Raw genomic sequence first — 17460 nt, 5'->3', positions numbered from 1 at the left:
TGGGGGCGGGAGGGGAGGGTCCTCTCAAATTCAGGGTTTTAGAAATCTGCAGACCTTAAAATCTGAAGAGTTGTGTGTTACTGGATTTAGTCAGACCTCAGCAGTGATACTAAAGAGAAAATTTGTTGAGACTTTGAGGTATTGTGACTGCACAAATCTGTACTGAACTGCAAAACAGCAAGATAAGTAAATATTACACTTCAGGATATGTGAATCTTCTTTTCAAATAATGTAAGTTTCATGAGAGTCCCAGTAAATGTATTTTTTATATAAAAGAAAATTACTGCAAATGGCTTCAGTTGATAAGTCGGTCCTGTTCACTAGAAACAGTCATTGTGTTGTGCTTCTATGGTGCTGTTGTACTTAAAACTTTTAAATTATGGTCTGTTGTTCTAAGAGAAGAGATGATGTCACAGAAGATTGACTTGTCTGTACCCCACAAATTATGTATTGCTTGGGATAAGGTTGTTTTTGTTATGCACAGGATTTAGTTAAAGCTTCCACTTTGACTAATTGTGAACTGCTGTGATGGGAGAAAATCCTGGAAGTATCCTGTATTTTGCCAGAACTTCTGTTAGACTTTCTAGGCCTAATAATGCTTTTTAATAGGAAAAGTGTATTGTTGTGTGACTAGTGATGGTGAAAGGTTCTGATTAAAGTATGGATGTATGGCAAATACAAACAAGATTGAAATAAACGAGATTGTCCAAATTGTAGAGAATCACTGTGGACACTAAATGCAGATAGTACTGCCATTTTAAGTGGCTCATCAGTTTTCCAGTATAAAATGAGATTGGTGTGATCATAGTAAGTATACACATGTTGAGGAGTATCTTTGCCATATGCTGTTCTTCCGCAGCTGTTCTAAGAGGTGAGGAGGCAGAACTGGCTCACGCTGTAATGCAATGTAACTGTAAGTTTTGAGATACTCAGAAGATCATAATTGTATATTTAAATGCCTTTCAACGTTGTTAAAGTTTAGAATATCAGAACTGGTAGAATTCAATATTTGGATGGATTTCTCAATCCATAAATTGTTTACTTTCCTTCGATAATGCATATGAACTAGAAAGATTTTAATTACAGCCCTGTAACGAGGACATAGATTTGTGGACATAGCTCACTATAAAAGCAAACCCAAGGTGCTCTGCCTGACTTTGTAACTGCTCCTTTGAATACTGATTTGTATGTGAATAACTAAATACGTGAGTTGGAACACTGAAGCCGCTGTCATTGTTTGTTCAACTCAAATTACTTGCTCTTTGAATTTTAGCAGAGTTGTAGATCTTAATTGCTAGTTGTTGATACACATGAAGTACTATAGCAGATCACTAAACTTTGGGCAACTGCTGGACAGGCTTGATGTGTGCTCTATGTTAAGGATGCAAATAAGTGTCAGACTTTATAGATCTGAAGAATGTTGAGGTATACTTGCAAGCTCAAGGAAATACTCTTAACATTATAAATGGGAAATTTTACCATTTCTGGAAGTTTAAATTCAGAAGTATTGTAGTTAGCGTGTTTAGTAATGCTGTAGTAAGGAATTACATGGTACCAAAAATCATATTTGTATTTCTTAATTTTATTTATGATTAATCAGCAGCATCTATAACAGCTACTAAAAAAGAACTTGAGTGTTGAACTGTCTTGCTTGCCAGAATTTTTATCTTACAGTTGCAGAATACATTTCATCCCCTCTCCTCTTCCTCTCACACCCCAGCTTTGTTTGAAGCTGATATTTTTCCTATCTCTGAGTAGCAACCTGAAACTTCCTTGCTGATTGGCAAACACAAGTCGTGTAAGATTTATGATATGCTCCAATATGTGCTTATGCCAATAACAGATGCTTCAGCTTAAACTCTTAATAGTTGATATATTTTTGTAAATTAGAAGGCAAGCAAATGCAGTATTGCAGTGGAGAAGATACTAATCATGGTAATGATGTTGAAATCCTTCAGAGAAGGTAGTGAGTACAACCTGACTCCAGTTTCAGTGTGGGGGCTTTTATTTTAGAGAATCTGAATGCTAGATTAAGGCATGTCAAGTTAAGATATGTAAGGCTTATTGAATTCTGATATATTTTTGTCCTCAAATGGGTCTAGAAAGGCCTTTTTATAAAATGCTACCTAAACCGTTCCAGAGTGCTTACAGAGGGAGCTAAACAAGTGCATCTTAAACTAAATGTGACTTTTCAAATGAAGAGTTTTTAACATAGTATCGGAAGAAAGCATGGCTATATGATGCTTTTGCATCGATTATAGAGAATTCCTTAAGTAACTCACTGAAAGGAGGTTTTCTCCAAGTAGTTTTTCATTGAAATTTGGTAGCAGAGCGGTAGTCGGTAAGGGGTGTGTTTCTGTGGTCTGGCTGCCTGCTCAGCAGAAGCGCGTGTCTGTGGATCGAGCCGTGTGCCTTTGCAGCAGGTGGTACGGTCCAGTGATCTGACTAGACAGAAATTTGCTGTATGTCTGTGATGGCCAATCAAGCCGAGCTCGGTGGGGATCACCTCGGGTGACCCCAGTGGGATTAGAAGGTTGTATGTGAGATGGGCAACTGCTGTAGGCAGCTTAAGTGGCAGAATGACACAATTTCCTGGAATAAACACGTTGCTGGGTCAGGCAGCCTCTGCTAAAGAGCTGTGTGATGTCGGTGCTGGTGTGGTGTTTGTCCTTTTGAATCGTACCCTGAACTAAAGCCCATCCCCTTGCCTGGATAGTAAAAGTTTTAATCGACAGATGAATGTGCAGGTACGTCGCTGACTGAGGCTTCAACTGTTTTAAGGTTTGTGTTAACCTGCACTTGACCTATTGATTATGCATGTTAAATAAATCACTGTGAAATAGAGAATCCTGTTATTTACAAAGTGTGATGTTAAGTTACCCAGGCAAAAAGAACAGAGGATTTTCAGCAACTGTTTTGTGAATAGATTATATGTAAAATACAGATTTTATTTTTTAAATTTTTTTCTTCTGAAAGCGCAATTTTTAATTCCTTGCTTTTGAGGCCAATCTGTCTAGCGTGATGGAAATAATTTATCTTAGCACATTTCTGACACCTTGCTTGAAGGAGGTTTTTGCATAACCAAGTAATGCAAGCATCTTAAATGCTAATAATTTGCAGCAAGATGATAGTGGTTAGTGTTTGGGTTTTCTGCTCCAGTTCACATTATTAAAATGTCAAAAACAAGTCCTTTTTGTGACTGTTTCCAGCCTCAGTTTTGTTAGTGAAACAGTGACACCTGCTGCTACACTTACAGGAAGATTGGTTCCTCTGTGAAAAGGAAAAGCCTATTTTGAGGAATTTTTCAGTGGACTTTAAAATCTGACTTAATGAAGTCCTAGAACAGCAGATCGTGCAGATATCTGTCCTTGTCTTTCCATGAATTGCTAAGTGTATTTTGGGTTTTTATTTGAAAGGTACCTTTATAATATTACATGTATTTTTTGCTTTTTAAAGTTGACTTGCAGAGCCTAATGCCCAGTAAGGAGCAAGTCAGTTCTGCACACACCAAATTTGAGTGGAGAGCATCTGGGTATTGCAGTTCTTCTGAATGCGTGACTTGATTGTCGGAGATGGTTTGTTTAACCTGTTCAAGCTCCTTCATTGTAAACTCCTGTGAGTGGTTCCTTCTGTGTGGCCATATCTGACTCCCCACCCTCTCTTATGTTCCGTAGTTTGTTATGAAAACATATTTAAGGCAGAATTTAAACTCTAATAATGCATTTTAAATAAACATGTATTTTCAGAAGAGAAGAAGAAAGCTTGCTCTTTCTCCTCCCTCTCCCCTTGCTTTTAACTGGAGTCCTGCCCATTACAACCTCGCCTGCAGCCTCAGGCTTTCTTTTCTCTTTCTTCTTGTATGGTGCCTAGTACAGAAGGCTTGGATTTTTCTGTGGCACTCGGAAGACCACCTTGTTACAGCTACTATTCAGTGTGAATGGGCAATATAGATTAAGCTCTTGATGCGGGTTGCTGGCTTTTGAGGCCCATCAGGAGAATTAATTCATTTACCATTTGCTTCATGCAATGGGTTCTGGGAATTTGAGGAGTGGGTTACATGATTTATTTAGTGGATGTCAACTACTGCTTGGTATTTTAACCTGGAGAGGAAGGAGTCTGCAGGTGAGCTGTGGACATAAAAAATTGGCAGTGTTAGAAAGCAAGATGTTTTGGCCATGTGCAACTGTATCATTGTGGATGGCAAAAAGCAATATTTAGGCTCCTAAATATATTTAGGGTGGGTTATAACACTAAAACTTAAGGAAATCTTTTGTGTAGCCACATTTGATAAATCTTTCCTAATACTTAGGCGTTTTTTTCTGTACGTTTTTCTAATGCTTTCTTAAAACATCACAGGGTATTTGGCTTGTCTAATGTTAGGCCACCTCTAACAACGAAGTCAGACAGGGAATGCGGAGGCTATTTTTTTGTGTGTGTGTGATAAGGAATAGCAAAAACAATGCCACAAATTTTTCTTACATATTTTAGTTTATTTTTAAATTTATTTATTTTTTTTAGCAGCTCTAAGGGACCATGCTGGTAATACTATGTGATCATATTAAGTAACAGAAATTTCTTACATTAATTCCTGTTTGAAGCAGCTTGTATCTTCTAGAAAGTTTAAATCAAATTTATATGCTTTCTAAAATGAGATACCCTTGCACATGGTAGTCGTCTGGATTGCTTTGAAAGATAAGGAGCAAGAGTCCCTTAACACAGAATGCGTAGTGTTTTGTGCGGTTTTCCTTAGTATAATAATGGGTAATGGTAATTACTTTGTCGTTTGTCAGCGCTTATGTGCTTGTAAAACTATCATCTCAATAAAGACTGTGGTTTAAAAAATAAATAATTCTAGGTTATAATTTTCCTTCTGTAAATCCACTGGAAACATAAGTCTAAAATTCCTCACCCAATTTTTTTAACAATTATATTTCTTAATTACTAATGACAGTTTTGAGAAGATGGCTTAGAGTTGGTCATAATGTTCCTGCTACAAGATCTCCTGCTTCCAAGTTGTGAGCTATCAGGTTTCACTATTTTAAAATGGGCAACGTTAAAAATAAAATTTGAGAGGAGCAACACCATTACTACTCAAGATGTTGGTCAGACCTCTCTAAGCACTTTTAAAACACAACTCTTCATTTTTAGTGTGGCATACAACAGTGCATGAATTTGTTGACACGCATATGTGTACATTATCGCCTCTGCGCTCACTTTGCAAAAGAAGCCTGTACCTCCCTGGAATTTGTGAGACAAAATACCATATCTGAATGGGGCAGATGACAAGAAGAAACATAAGAGAAAATAAATTGAGAGGTACTGAGGATATACAGCTAATATATAGAAACTGTATGTTCTGTGGTAAAGGGGACATGTGAAGTCTGGGAGATAATGCCCGGAACATCATGTTCATTATAATTTCAGGGTGCAGATAGGTGTTACAGTTTTTGGCAGAGGTGTTTTACTGTTATGTTGACCAATGTGCAGTGACTATAACTTAAAATATTATCAAGTGGGAGGTAAAACAGCATCAGTGTTTCTTCTGCTCTGAGTACAAGTTGCTGCACCTTTGTGTGATCCAATTGTTATAATGTGTAAATCCCATTTCATTTCAGCAGCAAATTGCTCGTCCTTCTCAAGAAGAAAAGGTAGAAGAAAAGGTAGAAGAGGAAAAAGCAGAAAAAGCAGAGAAAAAAGAGGAGGAAAAGAAAGATGAGGAGGAAAAGGATGAGAAGGAAGAATCTAAGTAAGTACTGAAAATGTATTAATTCACTCTAGATTGCAGTTTTTTGCAAAGATCAGGATCAGGATTCGCTTTAGCCTGACAGTGAGATCTGGACTGAAAACTGTTCCTATTTAGACTAGGTTTTGTGCATTAAACAATTTTTTTGGACATACCAATTTCCTTGTCTTGCTGAACTCATCAGAGTGTTGGAAAAAGCCATGGGATTATTTTTTTGCACATGTAATAATTTTCGTATCTTGTTGGTTTGGGGTTTATTTTTTCATGTGTTCTATCACAGTGTTTGTATTTTCTTTGAAGTTGATAGTATCATATATCTATGTTATTCTCTAGCTACTCTAAATTGTGGGCAGTAAGTGAATTCTGTTTCACTAAAGGTGTCTTTTGGGTTTGTGGAGTTTTGTTTGTGTTTTGGTTTGGTTTTTTTTTTTTAAACATTGATATTCAGGAATATCTGCCCATAACAGCTCTCTGAATAAGACTGAATTATATTTTAACTATTCCCAGAGAGAATACCAAAGAAAAGGACAAAACTGAAGTTGCACCAGAGGAAACCGAGGAAAGGGAGCAGGCCACTCCTAGGGGCCGAAAAACTGCCAATAGTCAGGGTCGTCGTAAGGGCCGAATCACCAGATCAATGACGAATGAAGCTGCACAAGCAAATGCTGCTGCAGCTGCAGCCACTGAAGAACCACCGCCGCCTCTTCCACCCCCACCAGAACCTTGTGAGTAGCATTTATAGGACACTTGGGGACCCATCTGCTCATCGGGCTCTTCACTGACATAAGGCTGTTTTCTGTGCATGCGGTGCACTTTTCTTTTTCTTTTTAGTATTACATCTTTATTCTTAGGCCTGCTTATAATTTTGTGACTGTGTGGTACTGTTAAACTTCATGGGTGTAACTTCATGAATAGTCTATGTGTAATCAGATGACTCTGTTAGAACCATGTGGGGGAAAAAAAAGGCAGTTCAGCCTTTCTGTGATAACTACGTTTTCTGTCTTTGCAGGGTTAATGATGGATCTGTAGAGATCCAAATGCCTTTGACACAGATTGACTTACAGGCTGTAGCTCGCAGAGGTTATTGTTAAATAAGTAGGCCTGATATTTGAGTACTTTAGGGAGTTTCATAACCTGAAATAGATCCTAGCAAGTTGTTTTTGTTGTTGTTGTTTCTGCATTAGATGGCAAGAGACTTGTTTAAAATAAAATGTTACTTTCTTGGCACATATGGTTAGAAGAGTATGCTATCTCTAGCTGCACTTCTGAAAAGGCTGACATAATTTGTGGTGGTGCAGAAATACTAGCAAACAGAATACCTTGTGGCTAGTAAATAATTATCCAGGATGGTGGGGCAGGTTTGGGTCTTTTTTTTTCCTTGCAGTGCTCTGCTGTGGCAAAGTTTGTTGCTCCTAGCTCTTCAATCAGATAGTTACAGGCAGCTGCTCTTCTAGAGTTTGTAACAATTCTTTTGTTGCTCAGATATTCTGCATATCCTAAAGAACAGAGTAAAGTGGGCAAATTTAGTTCTCGTTTAACTGTAAACATCAGAGGTTGTGATAGACATTCTTGCTCAGTTAATATGGTGGGTTTTTGTTAGCAGCTAGACTAAGGCAATAGTGGGTTTTGCCTTTTTGGTTTTTTTAAACCATTTTTGCAGGGTTTTCTGGAAAATCCAAAATAGCTTTTCAGTGGATCAGATACTCTATAGTGTCCTACTTTTATTGTTTCTTAATGGAAGTTGTTGAAGGGTCTGTGTTGCATGCTATGCATAATGGCAGATTTTATGAAAAGGAAATGCAGGCTGTTGCAGCTTAATGCCATTCAGAAATTTAAACAGAATTATATCAAATCCAGAGAAATGAGTGGAAGGTATTTTGCATTGAATCATCCTTAGTTTCCTGCTTGTTTTTATGTACTGTTTTTTTGTTTTCTTTTATTTTTCTCTGTTTGTCCAGTAGGAGACTCAGTGGATACAAGATACCCACTAACCAATAAATAACCATTTCAGTCCTTTCCACAGCAGTTAGTGAAATAAGACGGAACTAGCTTACAGTATGTTGGTTTGCTACTTCTAGTAGTTGATGGTAATTATTGTCAGTTTAAATAAAATTTTAGTGATAAATACATCTAAATTACTTACAAGTCTTCCTTGACAGAGATTTAATCATAGTTTTGTAGGCAGAATACTTTTGAACAGTTTGCTCTGCTGAGATTGTGGTAGTTCCTACTATATCTTTAACTTAGCTTAATGGAGACTGACTACTTCCCACGGACAAGAGCAGCTTTCCCAAGTGACTTGAACAAGCCTTAATGTAAATAGATTACTTGACTCTGGCATGCATGATCGGTGCCGTAATAGTGAATCCTGGTCTTTTCTCTGATCATTGTCTTTGTTTCTCTTTCAGCTTCTGCAGAACCTGTGGAGACATCCCGCTGGACGGAAGAAGAAATGGAAGTTGCTAAGAAAGGTAAACCTTGTAAAGCTTTTTGACTTACTTCTGAGTACTTACATTTACAAAATTACAATAATTTACTGAATTACTGAATATGAGTGCTGTGCTTTTTTTGCAACGCTACGCTGAATGAGTAATTTGAAATTTGCTGGTTTTTTTCTAAAAAAAAAAAGCGCAAACATCTTTAACAGACAAAATCAGATTTTGAGACACGTTGATTTTTTTTTTCATATGGGCTGCTTAGAATTGTTTGATGTTGTACTTGGTCCATGGAAGTCTGTGAAACAGATGTGAAGGTGTGTATGTCATATGTAAATTTTTGAAGTAATGTGTTTTACAAAAATTCCTTTTGTATAAGACATTACTTTCATAGAAAAGCTATTGTAGTTTATAACTTGTCTATTCATTTGGCAATAACTCCTACCTGTAAATTTTATGCATAAAATCAGTATGTTAGCAGAGGTGTTACATATTAGCAACAGCAAAGAGTTAAGTTTGACATTCAAGTTAACACAGCTTATTTTTTTTTTCCCCATAAGTAGTTATCAAATACATTGTTCTCTTAAGGACAGCAGTACTTCTGTATCTTACGTTCCCATAGGCATTGTTCTTCCATTTAATTGAGTTTGGATAGCTGAATTATTTATCATAGTAAATATTGGTTCTTATATGTTTGAACAGGCCTAGTGGAACATGGACGAAACTGGGCAGCGATTGCCAAAATGGTTGGGACGAAAAGCGAAGCTCAGTGTAAGAACTTCTACTTCAACTATAAAAGGAGACACAATCTAGACAGCCTCCTCCAACAGCACAAACAGAAGGTAAGTGCAGTGGGCATTGAATATTTTGCAGGGGAAAACTTGGCATCTTTCTGAATCATGCATCACGCTTCGCTAAGGCTGTTTTGCAGTCACCACTTGTTTCCTTTTCTACTTCTTTCTGTGTTGTGTCATAAATTTCCTAGAAAAGGCAGCTGATGCTCACTGACCTGTGATACTACACAGTTCTTGCTTTAAAATACAATAGAAAGATTTCTATCAGATAGAGCACTCAAGCCTGAAGAACTCTTTAGTGCTCTGAAAACCACGTTCCTTATCAGTACACCGGCAACTATAGAAGTTCAGGTCATCGCTGTAGAACAGTTACCTTGAAGCACAGTAAGCACTAACCTTACAAAACAGAGCAAGAGAATTGGCAGAAGACCAGGAACTGAAAGTTTTTGGGGCATCTGAAGTAGAATCCTGAGTGTTGGGATTCTCTAAACTGCAGTGTTATCCTAGTATTCTCTCACTGAAGAGCATCAGTGTCTGTGTTTGCTGCAGTAGTTCTGTTGTCCCCCAAACATACCTTGAGAGAGTGGTTTGTTCCCAAACCTATTTTTGATCAGGAGCAGCAAAAGCTGGCCTGAATTTGAAAGAGTGTGCCCTTGTGAATGAATCTGTGCTAAACAGAGAATCTGTCTTTCATTTCAACCTGATAAATGACAATGCATGTAAGAAGAAATAATACTTGCAAATTTTAGTACAATGTAAATGCCATGTCTTTATCAGTCTTCACGAAGGCCCCGTGAGGAGCGAGATGTGTCACAGTGTGAGAGTGTAGCTTCAACTGTGTCAGCTCAGGAGGATGAAGATATTGAAGCGTCTAATGAAGAAGAGAATCCAGAAGACAGTGAAGGTAATTTTTCTGGGAAGGAAACTTGTGTAGGCACAGAAAGGGATGTATGTTTTGTGCCAATTACATGCTCAGAAAGCTGTGTTCCACTTCATAATGTAGTGCTCAAATACTACGTTTCAGATTTTAGCAATTGGAACTCACTTCACTATTTCTATCTGGAGGGGGAAAAGCATTTTTAGTATTGAGCAGCCTTAAGATGTTATTGCTTAGTATTTTGAGATGCTTTGACTGTGCTATCTTCTAAACTGACAGCCCCTGATCAAAAAAAATTGTGTCCTGACACAAGTTGAATCAAAGATATGTAAACCTTGTTAGTTGATAGTCTCATTTAAGTGTTAGGTTTTTTAAATGTGTTGGTTGCAGCTGCTAATAATTATAGGCACTCAACATCAGTTGGTCTTGGGGATACTTTTGTGAAGCTGTAAGCAATACAATTCATAAATGATGAATCACAGAATATGGCTAAGTGTTGGGTTTTTTGGGTTTTGGTTGGTTTTTGTTTTGTTTTAAGCTGCAGTGTGTGTAATTCTGCAAATTGTCTACTTCTATGATAAGAAAAATTAATTACTTTTTTACAGATGTGTAGGTCAAAATTGATAGATCTTTACTGCATCCATTTGTTTAACAAACATTCTTAAAATATTGATGTAGTTCTAAGGAATGAAGATTCTTATCAGAAGATAAGACTTGAATATAACATCTATGTTCTAGATGTTGCCATAGTTTTTCACAAATGTTTTTATTTATCTAAAAGCTATTTATAATATAATGGAGTTCATGAACTGGGCTAAAAAGAGGAGGAAGGTTCTTTACTACAAGAATCAATACCCTTTTTTAATTGGTATCCAGTTGTTGATGCTGTTTACACCTTTCACAGAGCAAAGAAGACATTTTCAAGAAAATAATGGTGATTCACAAAAGAAGTAAACTAGAACTGTTAACTTACAGCAAGAATTGCAAGTCAGCATGTCTATAAAACGTGACTGATTTTCATGTAAAGTCAGTGTTTTACCACTTCTGCTAGTCATGCTTCTACAACATGTTAATTTAAATCATTAAAGCTATGCCTTAGGTACTCTGAATGTTGACTCTAATCTTGTAATAAATCTGCATCGTATGTGGAAGTACCAAGTCTCTGACATACGCACAAGAGTTTACTTGGCTGGCTCTCTATAAGATCAGAGCTGGCTAAGTAGCCTTGTTTCTGTAATTCCAGTCTTCCTCCTTAACCTTTATCTGCTGATTTTTGGTTACCCTGCCTTTGTGAGTCAATTCTTCAGGACAACTGTCTTGCTGTGTTTTGGGACAGCAGACATATATTTGATTATTCTAAAGAAGCAGTTCATCGAAGCCTAGTTAGATTTCATTAACATTGAACCTTTATGCCAAAACTTTTTTTTTCCCAGGTGCTGAAAATAGTTCTGATACAGAAAGTGCTCCATCTCCAACTCCAGCAGAACCTGCTAAACCAAGTGAAGAAACTCCACCTGAGAGTGCTGCTTCAAAGGTAACCACTGAAGTGACAGCAGAACAAGAATCTACCGTTAAACCTGCAACCAGCTCGTCTCCCTCCTTAACAGCCCAAAGTGTATCAACAGCTGAAAGTCAGAACCCTGAGCCACAGGTTAAGGAAGAAATAAATAATGAGGCAGAAGAGCCTATGGAGGTTGACAGTAGAAGCCATCCAGTTGAAGCTAAGCCTGTGATTACTCTTCCAGTGCATACCAAAGTAGAACCTGTAGAGACTGAAATGAGGCTACCAGAGAATATTCAAGTGAAAATAGAGAGTGATACCAAAGAGAGAGATATGGAGAAACCCAAGGAAAAGTCAGAACCAGAGGAAATGGACTATAGCCTGTCACAGCAAGTTAATACAGCAAGACAAGAATCCCATTCAGATAATGATTCGAGTGCCACCTGTAGTGCTGATGAGGAAGTTGATGGAGAACCTGACAGACAGGGGTGAGTTTAATTGTTTAGCATTCAAATATTGCCATCTTTAAGAATTTGTTTAAAAAGTGGTTTTACTTAACAGTGTCATCAGTAGCGACATTTTTGTTATGAGTTTCTACTAGGGTAAGAATTTCTAAAGAGTCTTTGCTGGAAGTGCAACAGAAGGAAGTGTTGATTTAAAATTTTGATGAAAAGCCAAAAGAAGGGTCTTCTAAGGCTGGGTAAGGCAAAATTCCATGGTGATAGACTGACTAGGTGGGTAGCGAACTAGCACTACTACCTGGAAAGCTAGAGAATGAGGGAAATCAAGCCATTTGGGATCTATTCAGAGAATGGGAATTGTGTTAAACAATTATCTGGAAAGGACAGCAGCTTACTGAAACAATGAAAATTTGCCAAAGCAAGAAAAGAGATTCAAGGTGCTCCTGGCATGAGTTTCCATGATAAGTAGCTCTGTGGTACTTCTGGTGGGGAGAGGAAGATCTTCTTGCTGCTGCAGAATTTTCTGATACACAGCTATTTAAAAATTAGTGACCAACTAAAAACATTAAGTAATGTGGGGAATTTTGTAAATGCCCCCATCTATCCACTGAGAAACTCAACAGTGATTGTGTAACTGGATCTGTACTGAAGTTCTTTGCTTTGGTTTTGTTAGTTTGTTGCTTTTACACGATCTACACATTCAGAAGTAAATTAGGAATATTTTTTATAGTGTGATTGGTTAGTGTAGTGTACATGGGCTCTCCATTCTCTTTAGTGAAAAACTGTTTGAATGTAGAGCCAAAAATTTGGAGATGGAGTTGCTTTAATTGATTCTTGCTCTCACAAACTCAGTTTGGCAGAATGCATCCAAAACTCCTTGAATTTGATAGGGAAAACAGCCTGAATATATTTTTAGGAGATGAAACTTGCTTTAAAAAAATAATAATCTAGGGGCACAAAAGATAGGTATTTTAGTTACCTTTTAACATTTCATGTTTACTTGCTTGTATAACCTTTAGTCTCCTGTACCCAATTACTGTCATTGAACCATGTTCTATCAATCGGTAGAACTGTATCTCTTGAAGGCTATTAGTAACAGAGTAATGGAAGTATTTCTCACTCTTATCAGTCAGTGTCCGTAAACTAACGGGCAAGTGTCCTAGAGAAATGGATGATCTCTTTCTCCAAAGTGTATGATGTCTTCATGCAAATACTAGTCCCTGGGAACTTGGCCCTAAACACTGTGGATAACCCACATGAGTATACAGGGCTTTAAATGGACAATGCTGCATGTCTTTGGAACCATTTTATGTTTTGGGGGATGGCTGATACCAGTGATGATATTTGAAGTCTTTTTAGTGTTCTGTTGGTGCAATTCCTATATGACCATAGCGTAGCATCGGAGCCAATGCCGCCTCCCTCCTACTAGTCTTAATATACACGCAGTACCAAGGATAGATGTTAAATGTCAAAAGTATCCAGTATCATTGTTCTGCATGTGCTCCTTGAAGAGTGCAGTTGACAGTGTTTGTGCACTTTCTTGTCTCTTCAGACATCATCTTTCCACTTCACAAATGTATTAACCCACCATGTGAAAGCAGTCTCTTGTATACCACTGTTTATTTGTTTCCTGTGGACTAAATATATCTAGTGTTTCCTATCTATTTTTTTCAAAGCATTCTTTATAAAGAAGGCTGAATTCTTGCAGTACTGTGCATATAGAAACAGCATACATACGTTTCTGGTATTGGAGATTCGGAACGCTTCTGGTATTTTGTGTATTATAAAAATACAGCAGCATCTGTTGCCTATTCTACCAGATGTGCTGTGGGACAAAACACAACATGATTTTGATTTTTCAGCTATTTGTTCAGTGTGTTAAATGTGTTGCTTTTTTGAAGTTGAGAGGCATACTTTTGCCTGTAAATTTTTAAAGATGTTTAATCTTGGTCTTTTTGGTGATATATTTCCCTTCCTTCTACATCTTCTTTTTTTTTTTTTCCAGTATCTTCAGCAGGGATTCAAAGCCCTCACTGTTAAATCCCACTGGGTCAATACTGGTATCATCCACGATAAAGCAAGGGCAGATGGACCTGCAACAGCTTCACCACCGAGCTGCTGTCATACCACCTATGGTATGGGGTGTTTTAAGTTTGAAGGAGTGTCTGTTGTCCCTAAAACTAGTCGCAACACTAAAGCAGCAAAAAATTGTGAAACGAATGAAGAAAAATATATTTGCTTTGTTATCATAATACTTTTGAGGGGGAAAGTAGATTAAGTACAAACCGATATGCAAGTAATAGCTTAAAAAAAGGCGTGGACCGTTTGAAACACTCATACATGGATTACAGTTGCTGCAGTGGAGGCATTGAGCAAGATAGTTACTTTAGTAAGTACCTGCATTAACGTACCTGATGTTAACACCTTCCCCTCCCTGTAGGTTTCTTGCAGTCCCTGTACTGTTCCTGTTGGAACGCCGGTGAGTGGTTATGCACTCTATCAACGGCACATTAAAGCAATGCATGAGTCAGCACTGCTGGAGGAGCAACGCCAGAGGCAAGAGCAGCTGGATATGGAGTATCGAAGTGCTGTAAGCCCTTGTGGCACTTCCAAGAGCCCTAATGTTGAGTGGGAAGGTAGGCCATGGAAATAACACTGCATTTTATGTCCACCTGTTACACTGATGCCTCATTTAAGAATGAAAGTTTAGAGTACTGATAACAAACTATTGCCTTCTGATGGCACTTGATTGAAGGAACCTGTCTACTCTGCAGATCCTGCAGCAGTTACAGTGTTGGGAGAACCACATTGTAGCCCACTTAGATAAGGCAGAAAAACTGGCTTCATTTGGGTGAAATCCAAAAATGAGTTGTTCCTACACAGAAAGCTTCAGAAAGATTAAACGTGCAGGTGAGAGGACCCAGACATCTGCGTGTTCTGGAGGAGCCCCTTTCAGAAGCTTAAGGTAAAGATGGGAGAGAATTGCAAAAGGACTATGAGCACAACTAAGAGGAATGATTTACTGCACTGGAGTACGTACGTGGACATTGAGCCCTGGAGTAGGGCACAAAAATATGGTAGAACTGTCATGCTTTAGGCTGTCTGGCTGCAGAAGGGCTGTGTGAAAGGTTCTTTCTTGTGGGACTATGATGGTTGGTTGCTTTTGTATATATAGAGGATACTTGGAAGCAGGGTTTGAACTCAGCTCTGGGATCTGGACCTATGTTTCCTGAATGTGACTCTTAGTGTGATCTTCAGTACAGAGCAAGGCTAAAACTGCTCACAGAATCTGTCAGGGTGACTAAATAAGGATGTGTCTGTTACCATTGCTGGTTACAGGAAAGCGATTCAGATGGACAGTGTATATGTTACATCATCCACATTGCTGTGTGAGAGCCAAAAGATGCATTTATTAGCTTTCATTAGACATTTGTATTATGCTTTCTCTCTGTGTATATTGGCTACATTTTCATTCTTTGAACTGAAATTATTTTAATTCTATCAACAGCTTGCAAATTGCAAACAGCTCAGCAGAAGATTGCTTTTTCTTTTTGTGCATGAAAAGCATACCCTATGGGAGGCCCAGTTCTGTACTAAGTGTGTAACTTTTACCTCAGCTTTCTTTACTAGAAAAGGAGTAGGTTCACAAACTGTACATTGTAACAGGGAAATAAACCGAGTGAGATTAATGTGCTGAATGTTACAATGTTAGAGATATCATCACAGTTGCATAATTCTGCATTTTTAGCTTTTATATTCTCGTGCATTGTTTCTGTTGTCTCCACAGTACTAGCAACATAAACTATCATGTTCTTTGAAACTTGAGTATTCTGTATTCAATATGCATAACAATTTTAAATTATGTTATGAAAATGTTTCACCTTAATTACTTTTACCTAAGTAAAATGAAAGAAACATAACCATTTTTTTGCCTGTTAAAACAGTGAGAAGGGAGCTTGTAGATTTGTGGAGGGGAGGGTAGGATTGTGGGTTTTGGAAGTTGCTTCTTTAGGTGGAACGTCTGGGGTTGCTTGGAAGTACCATTTAACTGAAATACTACCTGAATAACTCTTGGCATTGGCAGTATGGTTTTATGAGGTGTGGGAAAGTTCTGGGGTGAAGTCTCTGCCAGCAAAAATCAAGGTGGTTATTGAGGCAGACAGAGAGGGAGGGATAACATGGTTAATGTAAATGGGCTCTACAAGCCTGGACACCTTAATCTGAAAACTAGAAGGGGCCGAGATCATTACAACAGCTACTTCCTAAGATATACTGTGCTTATGAAGCTTGTGCACCAACTGCTGCGTGCAGCAGAGAGCCCACGGACTGTTTAAAAACCTTGTATTGGTTACATACATCAGAACACTGCCTGTGTTGTGGGGCATCTTGTCAAACTAAAGTGCCTGTTGTTGAATTGGCCTATGACAACCTACACAATACTTTACTGTGAAATAAAATAGTAAAGATCTTTTAGAAAGCTATTATGGGATGATTAGTGCCATCTTTCTTTGACTATGGAGGTTAAAGATATAACTTTACAGCTGCAGTAGACTTGTTCTGGCTCGTAATTATGAATACTTAAATTGTCCTTTGCCAAAGAAAAGGAATTTCTGAAATTCTGCTACTGGATTTTTCATTTCCTAAATTTGATAAAAATGTATTTTCCCTTTAAACACCATTGATGGGCAATATTGGTATTTGAAATTTGATTTGTAACTTCTCTGAGCAAGCAAGGAAGGGAGGCTTTTTGTCTGGTGGGATTGGCATGTAAGTCTGGCTGAACTTGCATGTAAACCTGGCTGATGCACAGGATTTGGAAAGTAATCTGCTTTAAATGAAATCTTTTTCAATAGTAGAGCTTTCACTTAAAGGACCTAAAGGATCCAGATACTGTTTTTCACATATAGAAAGTATGAGAAAGTTTTTTTTCAAAGCTTGGGATATAGAAGTATAGACATAAGAACAAATTAAATTAAGCTGTACCTTAATACTACTTCTTAATTGAAACATTTGTACCTGATAAGTACATCTGACATTGGAGTAGGCCCTTTATTAAAATTGTGATGTAAACTGGACCTTTTGACTCCAATTTCTAATCCAGGGTTCTTTTCTTTCTGATAACTTTAACCTTCACAGGAAAACCAGTGGCCTATATGCCTTATGCTGAGGTCAAGCGAGCAATAGAACAGGAAGCACAAGTGCAAAATACAGCAACAAGGTCAGCATCACCATACAGGCTATCCCCAAGAGAAGTCAATAAAGCATCTCCCCAGCCTGATATGAATGCAGCTCGCTATAGTGTCCCGCCAGGTAAATAATTTGTTACGTGTCATAGCGATACGTAGTCTTCCTTTGGAAGCTGGACTTCTGTGACTTGATGTAGTATCAAATTATTGTCTAACCACTTCGTGAATTAACAAAAAAAGAAAATAGATTGATTTCTGTGTGTGCATGTAAATAGGTGCTTGGTATTTTTGTATGTCCAGTGAGGTTGTGGTTTTGTTCTTTATTGCTGCCTCAGCTGCGTAACATGTATTTTATTAAGCAAATAGGATGATCTGAAAAGTGTTAGAACAGCATAGAGACAAAGTCATCAAGAGTTTTTCAGCTTAATACAAGGACCATCATGTTCATGGGTGGCCTTTCTTA

General features: G+C 37.9%; 1 protein-coding gene across 3 annotated transcripts in view; it reads left to right on the top strand.

Moving 5' to 3' along the window:
- Positions 1 to 17460, top strand: part of NCOR1 (nuclear receptor corepressor 1) — a 57815-nt gene that overhangs the window by 20461 nt on the left and 19894 nt on the right. Inside the window, exons 12-20 of one of the 3 annotated variants that reach the window (XM_059829218.1) lie at positions 5619 to 5746; positions 6251 to 6468; positions 8152 to 8214; positions 8881 to 9020; positions 9750 to 9876; positions 11283 to 11838; positions 13817 to 13946; positions 14252 to 14447; positions 16948 to 17121. In XM_059829218.1, coding sequence (XP_059685201.1) covers positions 5619 to 5746; positions 6251 to 6468; positions 8152 to 8214; positions 8881 to 9020; positions 9750 to 9876; positions 11283 to 11838; positions 13817 to 13946; positions 14252 to 14447; positions 16948 to 17121 — 1732 coding nt within the window. The remainder of the gene's footprint in view (positions 1 to 5618; positions 5747 to 6250; positions 6469 to 8151; positions 8215 to 8880; positions 9021 to 9749; positions 9877 to 11282; positions 11839 to 13816; positions 13947 to 14251; positions 14448 to 16947; positions 17122 to 17460) is intronic. The other 2 variants (XM_059829219.1, XM_059829220.1) reach the window with 2 other exon arrangements.

Source organism: Gavia stellata, chromosome 25 (assembly GCF_030936135.1).
Source record: "Gavia stellata isolate bGavSte3 chromosome 25, bGavSte3.hap2, whole genome shotgun sequence".
NCBI lineage: Eukaryota > Metazoa > Chordata > Aves > Gaviiformes > Gaviidae > Gavia > Gavia stellata.
The sequence above is the reverse complement of the archived record's forward strand: the minus strand, read 5'-3'. Positions and strand labels throughout refer to the sequence as shown.